This window comes from Simochromis diagramma, unplaced genomic scaffold (assembly GCF_900408965.1).
Source record: "Simochromis diagramma unplaced genomic scaffold, fSimDia1.1 OVJJ01000370.1, whole genome shotgun sequence".
NCBI lineage: Eukaryota > Metazoa > Chordata > Actinopteri > Cichliformes > Cichlidae > Simochromis > Simochromis diagramma.
Genome location: NW_024387012.1, coordinates 1,127,036 through 1,145,914, shown reverse-complemented (window position 1 = coordinate 1,145,914; position 18,879 = coordinate 1,127,036). Strand labels below are relative to the sequence as shown.

The 18,879-nt window shown below is 39.3% G+C and overlaps 2 protein-coding genes across 8 annotated transcripts; both read right to left on the bottom strand.

The window, feature by feature from the left end:
- Window positions 1-324: 324 nt before the first annotated feature.
- On the bottom strand, window positions 325-17,904 carry LOC120739322 (serine/arginine repetitive matrix protein 1-like). 7 transcript variants are annotated; one of them, XM_040041061.1, is made up of 36 exons: window positions 17,036-17,904; window positions 15,151-15,731; window positions 14,881-14,976; window positions 14,174-14,408; window positions 13,896-14,043; window positions 13,786-13,812; window positions 11,286-13,700; window positions 10,644-10,858; window positions 9,864-10,078; window positions 9,439-9,517; window positions 9,269-9,351; window positions 9,075-9,170; window positions 8,892-8,988; window positions 8,700-8,776; window positions 8,494-8,577; window positions 8,156-8,251; window positions 7,984-8,080; window positions 7,840-7,895; window positions 7,660-7,716; window positions 7,221-7,296; window positions 7,065-7,147; window positions 6,897-6,992; window positions 6,721-6,817; window positions 6,548-6,621; window positions 6,335-6,424; window positions 6,153-6,233; window positions 5,700-5,867; window positions 5,440-5,521; window positions 5,131-5,171; window positions 4,946-5,032; window positions 4,098-4,193; window positions 3,361-3,448; window positions 3,227-3,270; window positions 2,966-3,064; window positions 1,709-1,801; window positions 325-936 (listed from the first exon to the last, which is right to left on the bottom strand). In XM_040041061.1, exons 8-36 carry the CDS (start codon window positions 10,843-10,845, stop codon window positions 928-930), a joined length of 2,643 nt encoding a protein of 880 aa, XP_039896995.1. In that variant the 5' UTR covers window positions 10,846-10,858; window positions 11,286-13,700; window positions 13,786-13,812; window positions 13,896-14,043; window positions 14,174-14,408; window positions 14,881-14,976; window positions 15,151-15,731; window positions 17,036-17,904; the 3' UTR covers window positions 325-927. The 7 variants fall into 7 exon arrangements, with proteins under 7 accessions (XP_039896995.1, XP_039896992.1, XP_039896996.1 ...); XM_040041058.1 differs by having other exon boundaries at window positions 15,151-15,728; XM_040041062.1 differs by having other exon boundaries at window positions 7,065-7,144; window positions 15,151-15,728.
- LOC120739377 (E3 ubiquitin-protein ligase TRIM39-like) lies at window positions 13,149-15,726 on the bottom strand. Its single transcript, XM_040041137.1, has 7 exons — window positions 15,151-15,726; window positions 14,881-14,976; window positions 14,298-14,408; window positions 13,896-14,043; window positions 13,786-13,812; window positions 13,636-13,700; window positions 13,149-13,535 (listed from the first exon to the last, which is right to left on the bottom strand). Exons 1-7 carry the CDS (start codon window positions 15,724-15,726, stop codon window positions 13,149-13,151), a joined length of 1,410 nt encoding a protein of 469 aa, XP_039897071.1.
- Window positions 17,905-18,879: the final 975 nt, after the last annotated feature.

Here is an 18,879-nt window from a genome sequence, read left to right as displayed (position 1 = left end):
GACGGGAAGCCTGATGCGATCTTTTACATGACATCAGTTAGAACGATTAGGTGGGTATTTAATGTATTTAATACTTTTAGGCAGTAAAGTGTAAAGGAGAAGGTGGGGCGCAAAAGACACTCCTCATTTAGCACGCAGGGCTTTTTTTCATGCTTTTCATGCTGAACACTAATAAAAGTGTAGTAGCTGCACTCTGTAATTGTCATATCCTCCTCACTGGATGATAAGGAAGAGAGAGACAGAGAGATAGATGAGTTTATTTATTTTTCATGAAACAAAAGCAACATAGAATAGAATAGAATAGAATAGAATTCAACTTTATTGTCATTGCACATGCACAGGTACAGGGCAACATCTAGGCTTATACATGACAGCAGACTGGGACTGAATGATTTACCATTAACACCCGGGCAGAACTTGCGCATATGCTACCAAACATGGCACTTAAAGAAAAAAATATAATAATAAGAACTGCAAATATACACAAACACCCATGCATAGTTACTGATGGTAAGCATCTTCTTTAACATGCAAACTGAAATAGGGGTGAAGTTCCCCAGTAAACAAACACTCTGTGGTTCGTAGAATGACGCAAAACCTTCCTTGTAATCCACAAAAACTCCAACATTTGTGAGGTTTTCCTTTGGGCAAAGGAAGCAGGTGGTTCTGTGAGGACTGTGCAGACTTTGTCATCTTTTTGCGATCACCCAGGAATCATTTTTGGGGTTTTGTGAGAGGTTCTCCTTACGGCTTGTGCTGGCTTTTATTACACCCAGATGCTCGTGTTGCTAACCTCCACCTCCCAGTAAGATTTCCCATGGATCAGGCAGCTGAGCCCAAGCAGATTGCTGAATTACGTCTAAGCCTCTGGAGCTTTCTGCTTCTCTTCTCTGGCTCTCACTTGCTTCCCTGTGCCCGGATCCAGCATTACATCCACTACAGTTACAACAAAAACAACACATCTGTAAATATAACAATGCCAGGAAACAGGAATCATACCTGCTATGAATACAAATGAGACGTGATCAAACTGTTTTTACTTTTTTTTTTGGTCCCCCTCTCCAGGCAATTAGGGGGTACCCAAAGGGCTGACACATTTTAAACTACATCAGTAGTAATGTGAAAAGTTTACAGTGACAGTAGGCAAGACCTGACCTCCCTTAGGGGGACCAACCTGCCTCCACTCATGCTTGTTGCAAGTGGCACACATAATTCTGTTTAAACAAACTCCATGACAACAATGATGCAAACAAATAAATGTAAACGAAAGGATTCATCCTTCTGAGAATAATAAGAAAGAAGGAAAAAGAGGATGAGGGGAACAAAGCAACAACAGTAGTGACGGGGCACTGTTTAAAAAAAGCTTTGAGTTTGGAGTTGCAGTCACAGCACCGCTTGTTAAAAGCTATAATAATATTTCATGGTCTTCAGCTACCTACTTGTTAGCTTTCACAGTTAAAAGCAACCAAACCAAAACACAGTTACCTAGCTGCTAACACAAACCACAACTGCTCTTTCATTTTAAAAGCATCAGAAAATGTTAAAAAGGATTTTATTTTGAAACAATAAGACATGTTTGAAACTTGAGTTTCCACATTTCCAGCAAATCAGCTGCTAATCGAGCACTGGCTGCAGTTCCAAAACTCAGGAGTAAAAGCTTGAGGAAAAATCTGAAACAGATATTTTAAATATGAAATGTGTGCCGTACCTTTGAGTGGTTTCGATCCTTCATGTCTGGGTCTTTCTCTTTTTGATGATCTTTAGTTTCCCTGGCTGAAAGCTTCTGGATAAGCAGCTTCACCTGAAAGATAGTAGGCACTCAAGTATCCATCGAATTATCACCTTACCATGGACTTTGTGATAGAGGTGGGCGGATCCAACTAAATATCGATGGTATGGATACCAACGGTGGTATTGGTATCGGATCAATACTTGTGTGATAGGATTGTTACTTTGTTACTAATAGTGTTGAATTTTTTTTTTCTTGGAAATGAAAAAAACCCTTGAACATGCAGTATGAAACATGTCTGAACCTTTTTGTGTTGACTACACATCTATTTTACTGTTAGCTTACAGCACAGCGACCCAAAGTCCTTTAGAGACAGACTCGTTTACGGGTCCATGTCTCCAAAATAATCCAGTTTCAGAACACATGAAAACCCAAAAGGTGTGTTTTGTTAACTCATTATTGTACAAAATAAAAATCACAATGATTTAGTGTCCAGTAAAATGTGTTCACAATGTTTCAATTAGTGATGATTAAGCTCATAAATCATGAGACACTGCTCTCTCCTACATAAGCTGCCTTTATAGGTTCAAAGCATCAGTATTGGCAGTACTAGTATTGTATTGGATCAATAGCAAAATTTGTGTTATTACAAAGCACTACTTTCTGATCGGTGTCCAAATGGAGTCCCAGACGTGTTCTGGTCTTATAGAATTGGGGAGTTGGAAGAGCTACAACAAAAGTCCAGTTTACTTTCTAGCAGCTGCTCAACAGACGGTCATTTTGGTCTTTTGATAAAAAAGGTCAAAGTCAGCAGTAAAGATGATAAAACAACATCTTCTTTCCCACTTATGCCACATCAGGTCAGCCGAAGGAGAACATGAAAGCTTAACACAGAAAGTGTAAAACTAGAAAACATGTGCTAACCCCGGCACAGTTGTGCTATCTCAACATGACTTTTAGCTCTTTTTTAAAACTTCTTGGTCAGATTGTGGTGAAGTCAGCGCAAAACGATAGAGGAAACAGAATTTGTTAAAAACTAAGAATCACCCTCTTTGGTGGTTGCATAACCCAAAAAGGGAATATATGTTTCTGTTTTCACTCATACCAAGAATATCATCAGAAGAAAAACCAACACTTCCTGCTTTAGCAGCATTTCCTGCTTCACCCCTCTACACCCTCTACAGTACAAACCACATTATGCTCTCTGCTTTCTAAATGACATTGACTGTGGTTTACCCCGTTTGCAGGTTTCTGTTCTTCTCTCCGTTTCTCTTTTAGTCCGATTGTTTTCTCCTGTGTTGTATTGGCTGAAAACATCCGGGCCAGATCCTTCACCTAAAATGCAGCAAGCAATAAGAACTGAAAACAATCAAGCAAAGAAAACAGATGAAACCTCTCCTGTAGTAAAGAAACACTCAGGTGCAGCAGCTGCAGTGAAACAAGCTGTCAGGTCTGGCTGAACGAGTGTCAGACGTTTTCGTGCACAGGAAGTTGTACCTTCAAACCGGAGGAGAAATCTGAGAGTGGTGCATTTTCACACGCTGTAGAAAAAGATGATAGTAATCATCAGCCATGTTTTTTATTGTATTTTTCTCAATTTTACATGTAAACATTCTCATATTGTGACATACATATTTTGGGATCCTTCTCCACTGTTAGTGATGCTTTCGCTGCTGCAGAATTGATTTCAATGGGATCGCTTTTTGAATCTGTCACCATCTGTCAGAAAAGGTGGATAATAGTTTATAACGCATGAAGAATTTCAACACAGCTCCCTGTATTTGTCTCCTGTGATATATTGCAAACATATATGATATATGTGTTCTTCATGATGGATTCATCTAGCTCATGGTTTTCTGTGAAACATGCTCGCAGAGGGGCACGGTTCTGGCTCAACTGCAGGAGGAGGAGTGGTGCAGTGCGGTGCAGAGAGTAGGTGGAGTATTTGGGACACTGGCTGTGCATTCCCTAATTAACCTGCGCTTATTAGGCAGTTTGCCCAGACCTGGAGATGGACACATGCCCACACAGAAGTGCTGTAGCTGATCTGCATACTTGACAGTGAGAAGCAAGAGCCACTGCTTTGAGAGAGAGTAGCGACTCTTTCCTGTTATAAATGTGTGTGTTCTGTAAATAAAGAGTGCGTGCCTGATGATGCTGCATCGACACGGACACAAGGTCTTGAACTACAGAAAGAAAAACAATGAACTCCAACATAAAAACTTTAAATGTAATATTTTGCTCAACCAGCAGCTTGAAGCTAAAACAGGATCCACTCATGAGCTATTTGGGTACTTCAGGCTGGATCAAAGAGCTAAATGACTTTTCCAATGATGGAGGAAAGGCAACAGAAGCACTCGCCCTGCACCTGTGTGGGTTTCTGCTCCTCCCCGTGCTCCTCCTTTGCTTTGGCTGCTGTTTCCTGGGCAGAAATGACTGAAAACCTTTGAGCCAGCAGTTTCACCTGAAAGATATTGAACATATTAGAAAGCCGTGATTCATTAAATGGTGTTTGGGGTGGGGGGAGGGGTGGGGGGTCACCGTAGACATGATTAAAGATTCTATATTTTGTGTATTTTAGCCTTCAGGCTCGAGCACAGGTGTTGGTCCGTGATCAGGTTTGTGTTGACTGTTGAGACAGGTGGAGACTGCTGATTGGCTGCTTTGAGTGCGTATTTGATGACTGGATGGACAGCAGCCTCTCAACCTCTAGCTGGCAGCCAGCAGAGAGCAGCTGTTTACTGGGATCTTGAAATGTGAGGACTGAGCAGCAGTGAGGAATTGATTTGAGAGCTGAGAAGCTGAGAGAGCATTCTGAATTATGTTTTCAGCTGAGTGCATTTAGGAAATAATGAATTGTAAATAAATAAATTGCAGTACATATTGAGCACCTCAAAGCCGTAAGATCCTTTTTTTGCTCCTTTTCCCCCAGTTGGAAACCGAGGTTAAAGGACTGTCAGCACGACTCTTTGTGTGAAAATTGTAAAAAATAAATTGCAGAAAAGGTTCTGGTAGCATAATTCACAGACCTGTCTGTAGTTATAAAATAAAAAGTTAAAAATATATGACCTCCTTCACGTTTTCCAAAAACATCCAGTGGGCCAGATTGAAGTCTTTGCCAGGCCCATACAGGACCCTGGCCCTTATGTTTGACAGCCCTGTTCTAGGTTATCCCTAACTTGGGGATGTAGTACAGGATATAAGAGGGTGTTCTACCTGAGATGGTTTTTGGTTGGCTCCGTGTTTCTCCTTTGTTGAAATCAGCGTTTCCTTGGCTGAAAACATGCGGGCGAGTTCCTTCACCTGAAAAAACATCCATAGCGACAACCAAACTCAAGCATTCCCATCAGAACGCTCTGCAGTGTCACAACTGTGAGTGAGAGATATGCAAGACTCTGTACCTTCACACCAGTGGAGAGTTCAGCCTCTGCAGCGTGATCCACTGCAAACACAAACACAACAGCTAGATCATTGAGCATGAATGCATTAGCCTGAAATCATAGAGGGGCACCTCAGTGTCAACTATATATATGTTTAATTTTCTGTAATAAGCTAGGATATTTATTAAGTAGAGCTATTTTGTTATATGTTGTAATATTTCATTTAGTTGAGTTAGTTACTCTTACTGTCTTGGGGCACATCATTTCCTGTGGGATTAATAAAGTATTCTGATTCTGAATGTTTATCGACTGAACCATACGATCACATACACTGTGTTGGATTGTCCTTCGGTGAGACGTCCGCTGCTGCAGGACTTGTTTGTGTGTTTGCACTCATTACATCTGAAACGTTCTGTCAAAAAACGAGAGTACAACATTTCAGAGTACAAACTGTACCTCAAACATTTGTAAGATGTTTTCAACGACAATGCTTAAAAAGTCTTAGATTAAAAGTTCAAATGTAGCTAAATTAATTAGATTAATTCTGATCAGGTGCCGTTGGTGACTACATGCTACAGCTTCCTGTTTACCTCTGGTCTGCAGGCTCTGACTTCACAGTTCTTCCCCTCTGTCATCTGAAGTTTTGGCTGTAATTCAGCTTTGAACCTCTCCAGCCTTTCCTTGAATAAAGCCGAATGCTTCTTCTTCGGCGGGACCGGAGGTGGTGCTGTCGGGTGGTCTCTGGCTGATTTGCTTGCCTGGAGGTTTAAAATTGAAACACGTAACGTTCAAAACAACCAGAAATAAAGTGAATGAATAAAATAATGTTTCTAGTATACGTCACAAGAGGCTCGATTTTATAAAAGAAAGGACTACACTGGCTTAAAAACATGCATAAAGCTCATTCATCACTTAAAGGGGGAGCTACTTTTTTTGTTACAGTGGTGGATGTTCATTGTAGATACGGTCGAATTTTCTGGCAATTCATATTTCAGGCCTTAACGGGTTAAAGGTCATCAGTCTAATGTGTTAAATTGCAGTACCTGTGAAAATGTTTGATTCTGTGTGTGATTTTCCTCAGCTTGGCCTGCTGGTGCTGGGTTTGTGGTTGCTGGACTCATCATCTGAAAGATGTCATGCACTTTAATGCAAATGTTGACTGCTAATGGCTAAAATTTGACTAAATGCCTGAACAAAGGTCGGCCTCGTACAGTCTATTCAGTACCTGTCTCTGATCCTTCGTCTCTTTCTTTTCTAGCAGCTCTGCTGTTTCCGGTTCTCGAGTACTTGGAGGTTCTCCGACAGATCTTCTAACCTGAAACATTTTTAGAGAAACACATCTTATTCTTGTTTTACCAAAACACTGCTTCATGACACCAAACTCTGGTGGTTTGTTACACAAGCCGAAACATTTTTTGAGAAAGTCACAGGACTCTACCTTCAAACCCGTAGAGAATTCCTGCTGCTGGTCACTGGTGGCTCTTTGGAAAGATGGTTGTGAGGTTGGGGGTGCTGTGAGGAAAAAAGGATTGCTTTAATGTTTTTTTTCCCAGACAAATTTTTTAAAAATAATTTGTCTTGAATAAACTTTATTTCTTTGGTCACACATACGTGATTTTGGCTTCTCCTTGATTTTGGCTGCTGGTGTTGCATAGTCTGCAGATGGGTCAATGTTTATATATCCTGTCATTGCACTACAGTCTACTGCCTAAGAGAGACAAAACGTTTCTTAACCTGAAGAAACATGTGTAAAACCTAAAGTCCTAAGGTCTAAAACAGTGACATACATGTGATAATGGTTGTTGCTTTATTTGTTCCTCCTTAGATTGGATTACATTTCCTGGGTATGGCGGTGCTGAAGGCTCCCTGGCAGGTGCAGTCACCTGTAAAATATGGATTCCATTTACATGCTGCTGTTTACTCATTTTAAAGTACTATGAATGGATCCATTGTACCTGTGGAAGGGTGGGGAACTCGTAAAGTTGATGGTCTGACTTTGAGTTATTGGCTCTTTGGTTGGAGCGTTGTGCAGAAGCTGCTGTAAAAAGATCATAGTTCCAGCTTTCGCTTCTATTCAAAGTCATACTCTTAGATCGTAGCTCTGTACACACCTGATTCGTATTCATCCTCTCTGAACGTTGCTGCAGAGCTGTTACTGCTGCTTGTCTTTGCTGGTCCTGGTGAATTCTGTCAGGTTAAAATGAAACTATTTGAAAACTAGCTGCCGTTATTGAAGACTTTTTACTATAGAATGAATGAAAAAACAACAGCCACGCTAACTGCTCATTGATGCTGTCAAAGAGTAGACTAAGATGGGCTACATGCATGTTAATTATGATGATCATGATGCCAGCTTGGCTAACATTTGCTGCTTAGCATTAAAGACAAAGTACATGAGGATGATGTGATTAGTTGGTTTGGTGCTGGACAGTCCCTCACCAAACTCTTTCTCTGAGGGATGTTCTGCAGTCAGTAACTGTACTATAGATGTGAAATGCTAAAGATTAAATACTAAAACAAAGGTTCTGCTTCAAGCAGCCCGTCTGGTACCTGTGTTTGATCCTTCCTCTTTTGATTTTTGAGCATCACTGCTGCTTCCAGGGGAACCTGAAACATAGAAAAAGAAAACACAGCTTCTTCCTCTTTTTCAAAACACAGCGCTACATGATACCAAACTCTGCTGTTTTAGCGCACAAGCTGGAACACTTAGAGAAAATCACAGTACTCTACCTCCTGCTGCTGAACGCTGGTGGCTCTTTGGAAAGATGGTTGTGGGGTTGCTAGTGCTATAATAAAAAGGAGGGTTTTTTCAGACAGGTTAAAAAAAACATGTTCTTTTGTATAGATTTTGTTAATTTCTTTGTTTATACATACGTGACTTGGGCTCCTCCTTGATTTTGGTTGTTGTTGTTGGATAGTCTGCACAGCAGTCAATGCTCAGATATCCTGCCACTTCTCTACTGTCTTCTGTCTAAGAGAGACAAAAAGTTACTTAAACTGGAAAAAACTAAATACAATAACCTTAAAATCTAAAACAGTGAGGTACCTGTGAAAATGTTTGCTGCTTCACTTTTTTCTTCTTAGGCCTGACTATGTTTCCTGGGTATGATGGTGCTGAAGGCTGCCTGGCAGGTCTGTTCATCTGAAAAATATTGATTCCACTGACATATTTAATCACTTTAAAGTTATTTGAGCAGATATTTCCATCCTGAATCTAAATAGCAAAATACAATTTAAAAAAAAAAAAAGGCAATGCTAAATTTTAAACTGTATTACCTGCTTTTCCTGGTGTTTTACCGTAGCTGGGACTGATTATGTGGTTGTTTAAAGAAGTCAAGGATAACTAAAACACAAAAGATACACTTCAAACAATCTGTTTTGTACCTGTGTTTGCTCCCTGCTGTCTTTTTTCATAGGCAGCACTGTTTGTTCCCGTGGTGGAGGAGTTGGAGGCAAGGATCTTTGTACCTGACATACAGAAAACAGTAACACTTTAATTCCAGTGATATTGTACTTTAAAAAATGCGTCAGCAGTAAACTTTAGTGGTTTGTCACATGCTTAAGCATTATTTAGCAAAAAACCACAGTACCTCTAAACCAGGGGGGAACTCCTGCGGCAGGCGACGGCTGGCTCTTTGGAAAGATGGCTGTGGAGTTGTGTGAAGTGCTGTAATTAAGAGCAGATGATTTTTTTATCACACTTTTTTAATCCATTCTTAATGATTTGAACAAAACTTGTCTTGAATAAACTGTAACACTTGTCTTTGTTTGTTTGTACTTACGTGATTTGGGCTCCTGCTTGATTTTGGTTGCTGTTGTTGTATAGTCTCTACAGAGGTCAACACTCAGGTATTCTACCATCGTGCTGCTGTGTTCTATCTAAAAGATAGAAAACAGTTCTTCGTTTAAACTTTCTTTTAAAGTTTAAAAGAAAAATATCTTAACTTGTAAAAACAAAAAGGTACCTGTGATAATGTTTTCTGCTTTACTTTTTTCTCCTTAGGCCTGACTACATTTCCTGGGTATGGTGGTGCTGAAGGCTCCCTGGCAGGCCTGCTCACCTAAAAAGTATTGATTACATTTATATGTTACTGTTTACTCACTTTAAAATTGGCTGACTATTAACTCTAACTATTATTATTAAAGATAACTGTAGTACCTGTGGAAGGGTGGAGTGTTCCTGCAGCTGATGCTGCGACTTTCTGGCTCTTTGGGAGTAGTGCTGTGTATATGCAGAAGCTGCTGTAAGTAAGAACACAGCTCCATGTTAGCCTCCACATTTTGTTGTATGAGAATCATGTTTTTACTAAATTCTAACTGCGTACATACTCAGTTTGTATTCTTCCTTGAATATGGCCGTTGCTCCAGAGTTGGCATAGCCGTACACGCTTGGTGACTCTGGAAAATTCTGTCAGGTTGACGGATAAAGTTGAGAAAAAGTTGATATGTAATGAAAACACTAACATGGAAGTTTTTGTACAGTGATCAAAAGTAACACAGACAGCTAGGAGCATTTAGGGGGATCTGCAAGTTACTACACTTTCGGTGACCTTGATTATCAAAATGTTGGGGTCGTCTGTTCACCACGTGATTTAACTAAACATCAAGCAACTAAAGTCATTAAGTCATCCTTTACTTTTATAAATTATTTTTTTGTTATTTTTCATTCTGAAAAAAAGAAAAGCCGGTCGTGGTGGACAAAGCTTAAAGTGCTTCCTGTCACTCATTTATTGGCCTAAAAAGCAAACTCATACCTCCTCCTTTACAGTCGCCTTCTTAGCTGGTTTCCAGTATTCCGTGTCCTCCTCCCACTGATTTTTACATTTGTACTGCTCTTTTTGGGGGATCCTCACTCCCTTTGGTGTGCATCCCATCTTCCCCTGGTGAATTCTTAAACCCTGGTAAGTCGTAACTTTATTCCATCCGCAGTGACAAACCTGGAGGCTCAGGTTTGAATATTCTGTTGTTTCTGTTTGTCACATAATTCAAGAGTCAAATGAAGATTTTAAATAGTTTTAAGCAAAAATAGAAATTTATAGCAATGAAAATGATTTTTTTTTAAACTAATTCCGGTTTGGTTCGCTTTAATCTGCTGATATGGGATCCCGTTCTCACACCTGAGGCATAATATACGTCCCACGGCATTCCTGAGGAAAACGAAAGGTGACCTTCCATGTTTTTATGGTAGGTGCCAGGTTATGGAGGAAATCCAGGAGAATGACGCTCCCTCAGTAATAGACGTTTCAACCATGTATTCCAGCCCTAACCCTAACCACAACTTTACTGATGTTAGATAGTGTTAGATAGTAAAATAAAGGTACATGTGTAGATTCATTCCAACATTCTCATTCCATGTTCTCTGATATGGATGTTGGTGCCGAGCGTAATACTGATTACTAGCGTAAATGTTACACTTTGGGAGTGAGAACATGTTGGATCAGGTCTTTTCCTATTGGGGTGTTTTTATCAGTTTGAAAGAAAAGTTATAATCTTGAACTCACACAACATAATATTTAAAAAACAAACAAACCTACCAATCTTGAAAGAGGTGCGGACATCTAGCCTGAGGTCCATTTGAGTTTTTGTGTGTCCCACATAGTTCTGTGTGTAATGCTGTGGAGGGTCTGAAACCCTCACACCCTTCGGGGTGCATCCCATCTTCCCCTGGTGAATTCTCAGGCCCTGGTAAGTTGTCACTTTGGACCATCCGCAGGAGTGACAAACCTGGAGCTCCATTTTTGCTGCGTGTCTGCATTACACACACAACAAAAGACACACAGAGGATGCTGTGTGACTTCCTTTTTTGCTCTCAAAATAACTGTGCTGGCTGCACCGAGTGATTCACGAAACACTATCAAGAACGTAAACTTTCTGTGATTGTTATTACAGTGTTCATTTTACCTCAAATGTGAGAACAGTTATCTTTTACCATTTTCTTGTGTTGTACGCACAAAAACTATGAAGTGTTTTTTTTTTTCTTTTCAAAATGTGCATTAACATCTGGATCATCATATAAACGTTTAAAAACATCCAAGCTACAACAGCTGCAGCGGCTCAGGTAGCGAAAGTGACGAGCTTCCCTTTATCCACAGCTGCTGCGGGTCCATCTTTTCTACTGTAAGTCGTCACTTCCCTAATATTAGAAAACTAAATTTTTAATTGCTAATATTATTTACCTAACTGGCTTGTGTTGGTTGCAGACCTACTGCATTAAAAGCAGCAGGCTGGCATCAAGCATCACACCGAAATAAGCTGTGACTTGATGACGTACAGGCTCCTCATTATTTAGGGCACCGTGGATTCTTGATTTTGCTCTCCTCTGTTTTCTATCGTAACAAACAATAGCAAAGATCAGCTGGATAAATCTGCTCTCTGTGTTACTTACAATAGAATCAGGGCGATGGATGCATGTGGTGCCTCTACTGTGCACTCTTCTCTTCCTTTGTCTACCGTTACCTCTGTGCTGACATGATGTTTGGTATGCTTTGTTTTGTGCTTTTACTTTCGTTTCCGGAAAAAAGAAAAAAAAGAAGGAGGAAAAAAACCCGCCAACCGCCCGTGATAGATTTGCCCAGACATGATTCAACTGCATATTTTCACGGCACACAAACATGGTCACATGATGAATAAAAAAGGAGAGACAAAGTTATATTTTCAAACAGGGATTTTATTCATGACATGCTGTTTGACATTGCCTGACAACACTGAATGTCATTCATTTATCCTGAAATTTGACTACTTTTCTGGAAGCAAGGCAAAATAAGGAAAGGAAAGCAGTTTACATTTTTATGTTGTTTTCAGATGATGCATCGTTCTGTACACTGAGGCTGTGGTGGGTTTAGGAAACCTTGAAACTGTAAAAGTGTACATTTGATATTTGTGTGTACTTTTTATGGGACAGTGGTGACACAGCTAATTATGGACCTTGACTCGGTTACAAGAACTGTCTGTGCTCTGCTTTAATTATCTCAAGTTCCAGACTGACCTCAGTCACTGCTTTGCCATAAAAAAGTACAGACCAGTTTGCAATGTGAAAAACTTCAAAATAAAATTAAACACAATACAAGTCTGTGCTAAAGAACAGCCACAAAACACCCCAAAACAATTAAGTGGGATACATAACTGAAAAACTGGGAATATAATTAAAGTATATGTTTTGAAAGCCCCTTATAACATAAGATTTTATTGCTGATCTTTATTGCCCATACATTCACTTAAACACAGACTGTTGTTGCTGTTGCAGCTGATCAAGCTAGAGGTAGGTCGTGTTCAAGACTGCAACAAATCATTATAAGTTAATCTGCTAATTTCATTTTCAACTGATCAACTATCTGTTTATAAACAAATCTAAAGCTAAATCTATTAAATGTTCAGGATTGTTCTTAGAAAAAATAACTTTCTGGATTAAATTGTGTAAGCAATTTAATTGTTTCATCTTTGGATATGTTATCGAATAACCTTTCGTAAAAAAACAATACAGAAGTAACTACTAAGCAAAACTGTCACAATGTTGAGTGCGAGTACGTGTAGTTTTTAATAGTGTCTGATTCACAAAGTTCTAGGATCCATTTGGTCCTCCAACATGGTGTAAAAAGAAAACCACACACACTCTTCTTACTAACCACAGTATTTTAAGCTTCGTCTAAATTACAGTTAGATCAAGAGTTTGTGTTCTGGCTCAGGTTGTAAGTCTTGACTGGTTCACATGTTGAATAGCAGTGTGAGCACACTGTAGCAGCATTGTTTTGTGTTATGATTCTGATTATCTCAATTAATAGATTGGACCAAACCAGGGGTTACGAAGACTGCTTTAAAGGCTTTTGAGTAATAAAGCAAATAACGGAGAAAAGATAAACGGTTACTACTTAGTTTACTATCATTGGTCTGTGACTAGCTGCTAAACGTAAAGATATATATGAAAAAAAAAGTCTAAGGTAAATGAAATGCCTGATAATTCCCATTTTCCTGTATCGGAAAAAAGAAAGACAGGAAGGTTGTGGACCAACAAACTTTAGTATATTGTAGTTAAAATGCATTTCTTAAGACTCCATTGGTATCTCTCTACAAATAATCAAAGGCTCAGAGTTTTTCTCTTCTTGTTTCACGTGTGGGCTGAAATATGGGTAAAGCTCAGCTCTGAATGAACACTCAGTGAATGAGTAGATGTGGGACTCAGCCTTCACATCGTAGAAGGAGACGAGATCTTCCTCGTAGTCCACAAACACTCCCACCTTCTCAGGTTTCTCTTTTAGGTGAATACGAACTGGCGGTGCTGTGAGGGCTGCATACTTATCTTCTTCATAATGTACAATAACCCAGTACCCATTATCTGGGCTGAGTTTGAGCTTCCCTTTGCGGTTTGCACCGCCTCTTACTAGGCCTATATCCCACCCCGTCTTGTTGTTGACCTCCACCTCCCAGTAAGACTTCCCAGAGAATAAGGTATTTTGCCCCACAACGCTGCTAAATATATCAAATCTTCCAGAGAAACGAGGGTAGTTCCTGATTCTCTCCTCCATCTTTCACTTCCTTCCTATCTTCAGACAGCACGAGGCGTTGGTGTGCAGAATCTGGATCCAGTTTTACATCCACTGTAAAATTAAAAACATGTAAAAGAAAGTCTTTATTTTAAACAAGTCACAGTTTCTACGCGAGCAAATAATATGAACCACATACCTGAAAACTTTGGGATTCTCTTCAGTTCTGTGACGAGAAGAAAAGTTTTAGATTGATTAAGTCAACATTTAACCTTTTAGTTTTCACTGCTCTTAACTAGCTGCTCTTACCAATGGGAGTTAGTTTATCCATTTCTTGCTGAATTTTTTCCAGCATTTTTGTTGTGATTTTCCTGATGGTGCCAAAGGACAGCGATGTGTCCAGCTTTACCTCATCCCAGTCTATGATGGCTCCCGTGTCTGTAAGAGATGGGTACTTCTGCAAAACAGAAATACAACCCAACAGTTTGATAGCTGTGCTGAACAAAATGTCAGTAGCTAATCAGATATGTTTATCCTTCAGACTGATTATGAATGTGCCACATATATCATCCCAAAGTTTTCTCTACCTGCAGGAAAAGGATGTGGTCCTCGAGAACAGAAATGTTATCTAGTTCAGAGATGGCCTTTTCAAGTTTGTTGATCTCTGCTTTCAAATCATGTTTAAGGCCATTTTGCTTCTTTTTGCAAAACCTGCCTCCTGTCTGTTATTGGCTTAAGGGCTCTGGCACGGGCTTCTTCCACAATGTCCATCACAGCGTTGAACACATTGTCAATATCGCACCACTCATTTTCCAGCTGGTCCTGAAAATGGAATGAAACAGGAATGTCTATTTGACTGTTCACCTCTTTTTTCTGTATTACATAGAGTAACACACTACTTTTTGACTGGTTTAGTTAGGGAAGTTAATTCTGAGAAAGGTTCAGCATTCAGTCAGTTACCATAAACACAATTTTTATCTTTGAAAAACAAACTGACATGGTAGATTTTCACTTTGACTCGTCTGATAGCAGCTGGATAGTGTAGTGGTAAGACTACACACATTCGGAGTGAGTGTCACAAGTTTGATTCCCACCTGGTATCCAGTAAGGGTCCTGCCTAGACCCCCCATGCTAAAACCAAGCCCTGGAATGGCACAGCTATGTCTGCAGCCTGTCCGCAGCTCGGACTCAAGAATTTCACTACATGTTGTACTGTGTATAATTATGTATGTGACAAATAAAGGTTTGTTGTTTGATTGACTTTTCTCTAAAAGTCAGTTTACTTGCTGCTTACCTTGCAGCTCTTGAAAGCTTCCTCAATCTCAGCAGTCTTTGTTTTTCTCTTGTCAATGTTCTCATTTAACTCTGTCTTGGTGTTGTCAAGTTCAGACTGTAGGAGAAACATAAAATAATACTTTAAAAATGTATTTTTTCCACGTGTACTCCTTTTTTGTGCACTTGAAAATTCTTTCACATGCCACAATATAGTAAGTATAGTAAGTAAAATATATACAATGCTGTCAAGACTCAAAACACATATTCAGAGGTTGTTATGGTAACTTACCCTTTTCTTCTTCCATTCATCTTCAGTTGAGACAACCTCCTCCTGACCTTCCATGCAGAGAACACAAATGCATGCCTGCTGCTCCCTGCTGTACAGCTCCAAGGGGCGTCCATGCTTCAAGCAGGCCCTCGCATCCAAATTCTCCACCGGCTCCACCAACTTGTGGCCCTTCAACCTTTCTGTTGACAAATGATTGTCCAGGTGAACTGAACAATACGATGCAAGACACACAAGGCAGGACTTCTTGGCCTTCAGCTTTTTGTCACTGCAAACATCACAGGCCACCTCCCCTGCAGCTCCAGTGTATTCTTCATCGTTGTCTTCCTGCTGCATCTCTTTCATTTGTTTTACAATGTCTCTCAGGACTATATTAACATCAGGGATCCTGCTTATATAATTCTTGCATAGTGGGCACACACTGTCATTGACATGACTGCTTCGGTCGAGACACAGCTTGCAGAACGAGTGACCACAAGCTGTAGTGGCAGGATCCGTAAATGTGTCCATGCAGATGGAGCAGTGGAGATGCTTCCCCAGCGAGCCGGGCTCACTGGGTGATGCTGAAGTTGGGACCATATCTGCTTCAAGAGAGGACCACAAGGTTATTCACTAAGAAAAGTAACAGTGACTTTTATTTTGTCAAATAAATTTTCTTTGAAATTCTTGTTTTGGATTCAAATGTTAGAATATGCATTTCGTGAGTTGTTCCTAACATAAATGGAAACTGTAACCTTGTAAGGGGTCATCGACTTCATAATGTCCTTTATTAAAGAAATAATAAGGATAGTGGACAATATGTACCAGCTTCACCCACTAATCCCCGTACAGTTCTGTGTAAAATTGCTCAGCTTTGAAGCAAAAACTAAATTTTGGTGTATGCGGCTTAGGTAAACCTTCCTTGCAGCTTTAAAGCACTTGGTTGATATGACACTTTCTTAAATCACTTGAGGCTTAAAGCTATGCATTGCTCGGGGGGTGTCTATTTCCAACTAAGCCACATGATGTATAGTCGTCACCTAAACAAACTGAGCTAACTGAGCTGGACCTCCCAGCTCCCAGAATTAATTGTACTAACCATTCAAAGAGTTTGTGGTCACGACTTGATGTATGAAATTCTGCCATGTCATGTTAATTAGCACTACTTTCTGTGTCCATGTGAGACACATGGTTTACCAAGCTTGCTAGCATTATCTGATGATTTAGCGCTCTAATCTCTAAACGTGTAAATACGGTCTCTTACGCAGAAGAAGATGAGCTGAAACAAAGGCTTCAGAATCAGTTTACAAATCCACTTCTAGTTACTTCTAGTGGAAGTACGCCTAACAAAAAAAAAAAAAAAGGAAGTACGCCTAACTGAACAAGATTGAGTTTATTGCTTATTAATTCCACTTTGTAATATCATTTAGTTAAAGTATTATGATTAATATTATTTACCAGGACTTACTTAAATTCAACAGAAGTTATTTGCAAATATTTAACATGTGTGCAGGTCAAAGTATTCACTTTATAGTTAATAAAGTCAGCAAACAGTCAAACTAAATAGAATTGCATACACTGTAATTTGTGGGCAATATGTTGGATACAATGACGATTTATTCTCTGAAACTTTCTACTGGCCCCTCTTAAAAGTAAGAAGTAAAAACCACTGAATACTAGTGACACACCCTGTAAATAAGCCTCACAAATGGGAGTGTTGAAGATTGGAGGAGGAAACTCGACACCAAATATAAAGTACCGGTACACACTGTATTTTCTATTACAGTACAGTTGATCACACACATTTGATTTAAATCTATTGTTGTAAGTTAACTGTATATTACATGTAATATCTGTCATTTAACATCAGTCTTTTTATATGAAGTTCATGCAAAAAGTACAGTATTACCTTTCAGCTAATGAGATCTCAAAGGCATCTGTCTCCGTTTCCCTTTATTCCCGGTGTGTGTATGAGTGTGTGTCCTTCCTTTTGGACTTCCTCCTAGAGTTTAGGTTTCATTTCTGTTCATACTCCCAACCGTTCACATTTTTTACTCCAGAGACGAGTTGGCATGCAAACGCATAAACAAATCATCTGTGTGCCTGCAGCAGGGCGTGTTGTGTGTGCTCAGCATGTTCATACAGATCAAGTATCCAGTTTCACAAGACCTTTTTATTGCACAGGACTTCGGTCGAAATACTGCCTATTGCTCATCATAAGTTTTATTTTACATACATTTTATTGGTTAATCAAAAAGGAAGACAAAAGCATTTTTGGCACTGAATAGCAGTTAATTGCATCACCCACCCAGTAATAAGTTACATTCATACAACCAAGTTCAACGTCCCTGAGGTTTCTAAACTTCACAGTTTCTTTAAACCCGTATAAACGATTCATTTTTTAAATATAAAAATATAAAATATAAAATTCAGTGCATACATTGGATTTCTGGCAGAGTGATACATGAGCTCAATACCATTTACATTAAATGTATGACCACAGCCACCGGCAGCTTAGCTTAGTTTAGCTTAGCAACAGTTTAGCTTAGCTTGGCATTGGAAATCCTGGGAACTAGCTAGCTTTTCCTTTTTAAAAGTATTATTGAGGTTCAAAAGTATAAATAGTTCAAGTTTGTGTTTCACTGTAGGCTAAACGTCAGCTGGTTGTATCCTTACATTAAATGCAAAAATAATTGAGTGACACTTCTCATCTCTTTCTCATGAATCAGAGCGTACTTTTCCTTGAAAGCTAACACACCCACCCAGCTGAGATTACATAATCATTTTATAGCTAAAAAACAAACAAACAAACACATAAATAAAGATTTGATGATCAGCATGTTTCTTGAATCACAAAGCACCATGGAGAGATCTCTGCAGAGACAAGAGAGACACAACACTGAAATTAGTGTTGTGTTTTGTGTGCATGTGTTTAATGCTGCAGTTGGTTTTAAGTTTACCAGGAAGCAAACCTGTAAGAATAAGAGATCATCTTCAATCTTCAAGAGCTGTTCTAGCTCAGCATTTCTCCTCTGGAGCTCAACGATTTCATCTTCCAGCTGTTCGAGCTCTTTATTTGTTTGCCATTTCTCTTTTGGACTTTGTCCACTGAGATCTACAGTGAGCTTGATTTTCTCAGCTTCACTCACTCTATCTTGAACCTCTTGCTGAAGTTTCATCCTCCTTCGTTTTACAATAACCTGTGGGGAGACACTGCATTAGCACAGCTAAGCTGACAAACTGCAGGCACACTTGTACCATGTTTTGTTAAATTAAGTCGTCGTATGGTCTCCTGAGCTTCTTCTGAAGTATGTTGCAATCCTGTGCACCCCGTGATGACAGTTTCTTTTGCGTTGATGGATGACACAAAACAAAACTCCATCAAGAGCTTCAGTTCACTTTTTGATTACAAAAAGACTCAATTTTTTGACCCCCATCCAAATTTACAAAAGTAATCAAAAAGGGAATGAAAAGGCAAGAAATGGCTGCCAAGATGTAAGCAAATTCTTACTTTTGTTGTTTAATTTGTTAACAAATATAACTTACAAAACAGCTTTAACACTAATTGTCTGAGATTATTATGGGATAGCATGTGAATCCAACTGAGTGGCAAGTTTTTTAGTCTTTTTTTAAGCTGAAATTAGAGAATACTTATTACATTATTGCCAACAAAACTTATTTGTAACTACTTTTTCTAAAAAAGCTTTAGCAGAAATTTCTTTACCTTCTTCTTAAAGGCTTCCCGGCTAATAG

Coding starts and splice junctions, on each gene's coding strand:
- LOC120739322 (XM_040041061.1), bottom strand. CDS start 10,845: ATGGAGCTCCAGGTTTGTCACTCCTGCGGATGGTCCAAAGTGACAACT. Junction 10,079..10,643: donor CCGCACCTCTTTCAAGATTG/GTAGGTTTGTTT, acceptor TGTGACAAACAG/AAACAACAGAATATTCAAAC. Junction 7,896..7,983: donor CAAGGAGGAGCCCAAGTCAC/GTATGTATAAAC, acceptor TTTTTATTATAG/CACTAGCAACCCCACAACCA.
- LOC120739377 (XM_040041137.1), bottom strand. CDS start 15,726: ATGGTCCCAACTTCAGCATCACCCAGTGAGCCCGGCTCGCTGGGGAAG. Junction 14,409..14,880: donor AAGCTTTCAAGAGCTGCAAG/GTAAGCAGCAAG, acceptor TTCCATTTTCAG/GACCAGCTGGAAAATGAGTG. Junction 13,536..13,635: donor TGTCTGAAGATAGGAAGGAA/GTGAAAGATGGA, acceptor TTCTCTGGGAAG/TCTTACTGGGAGGTGGAGGT.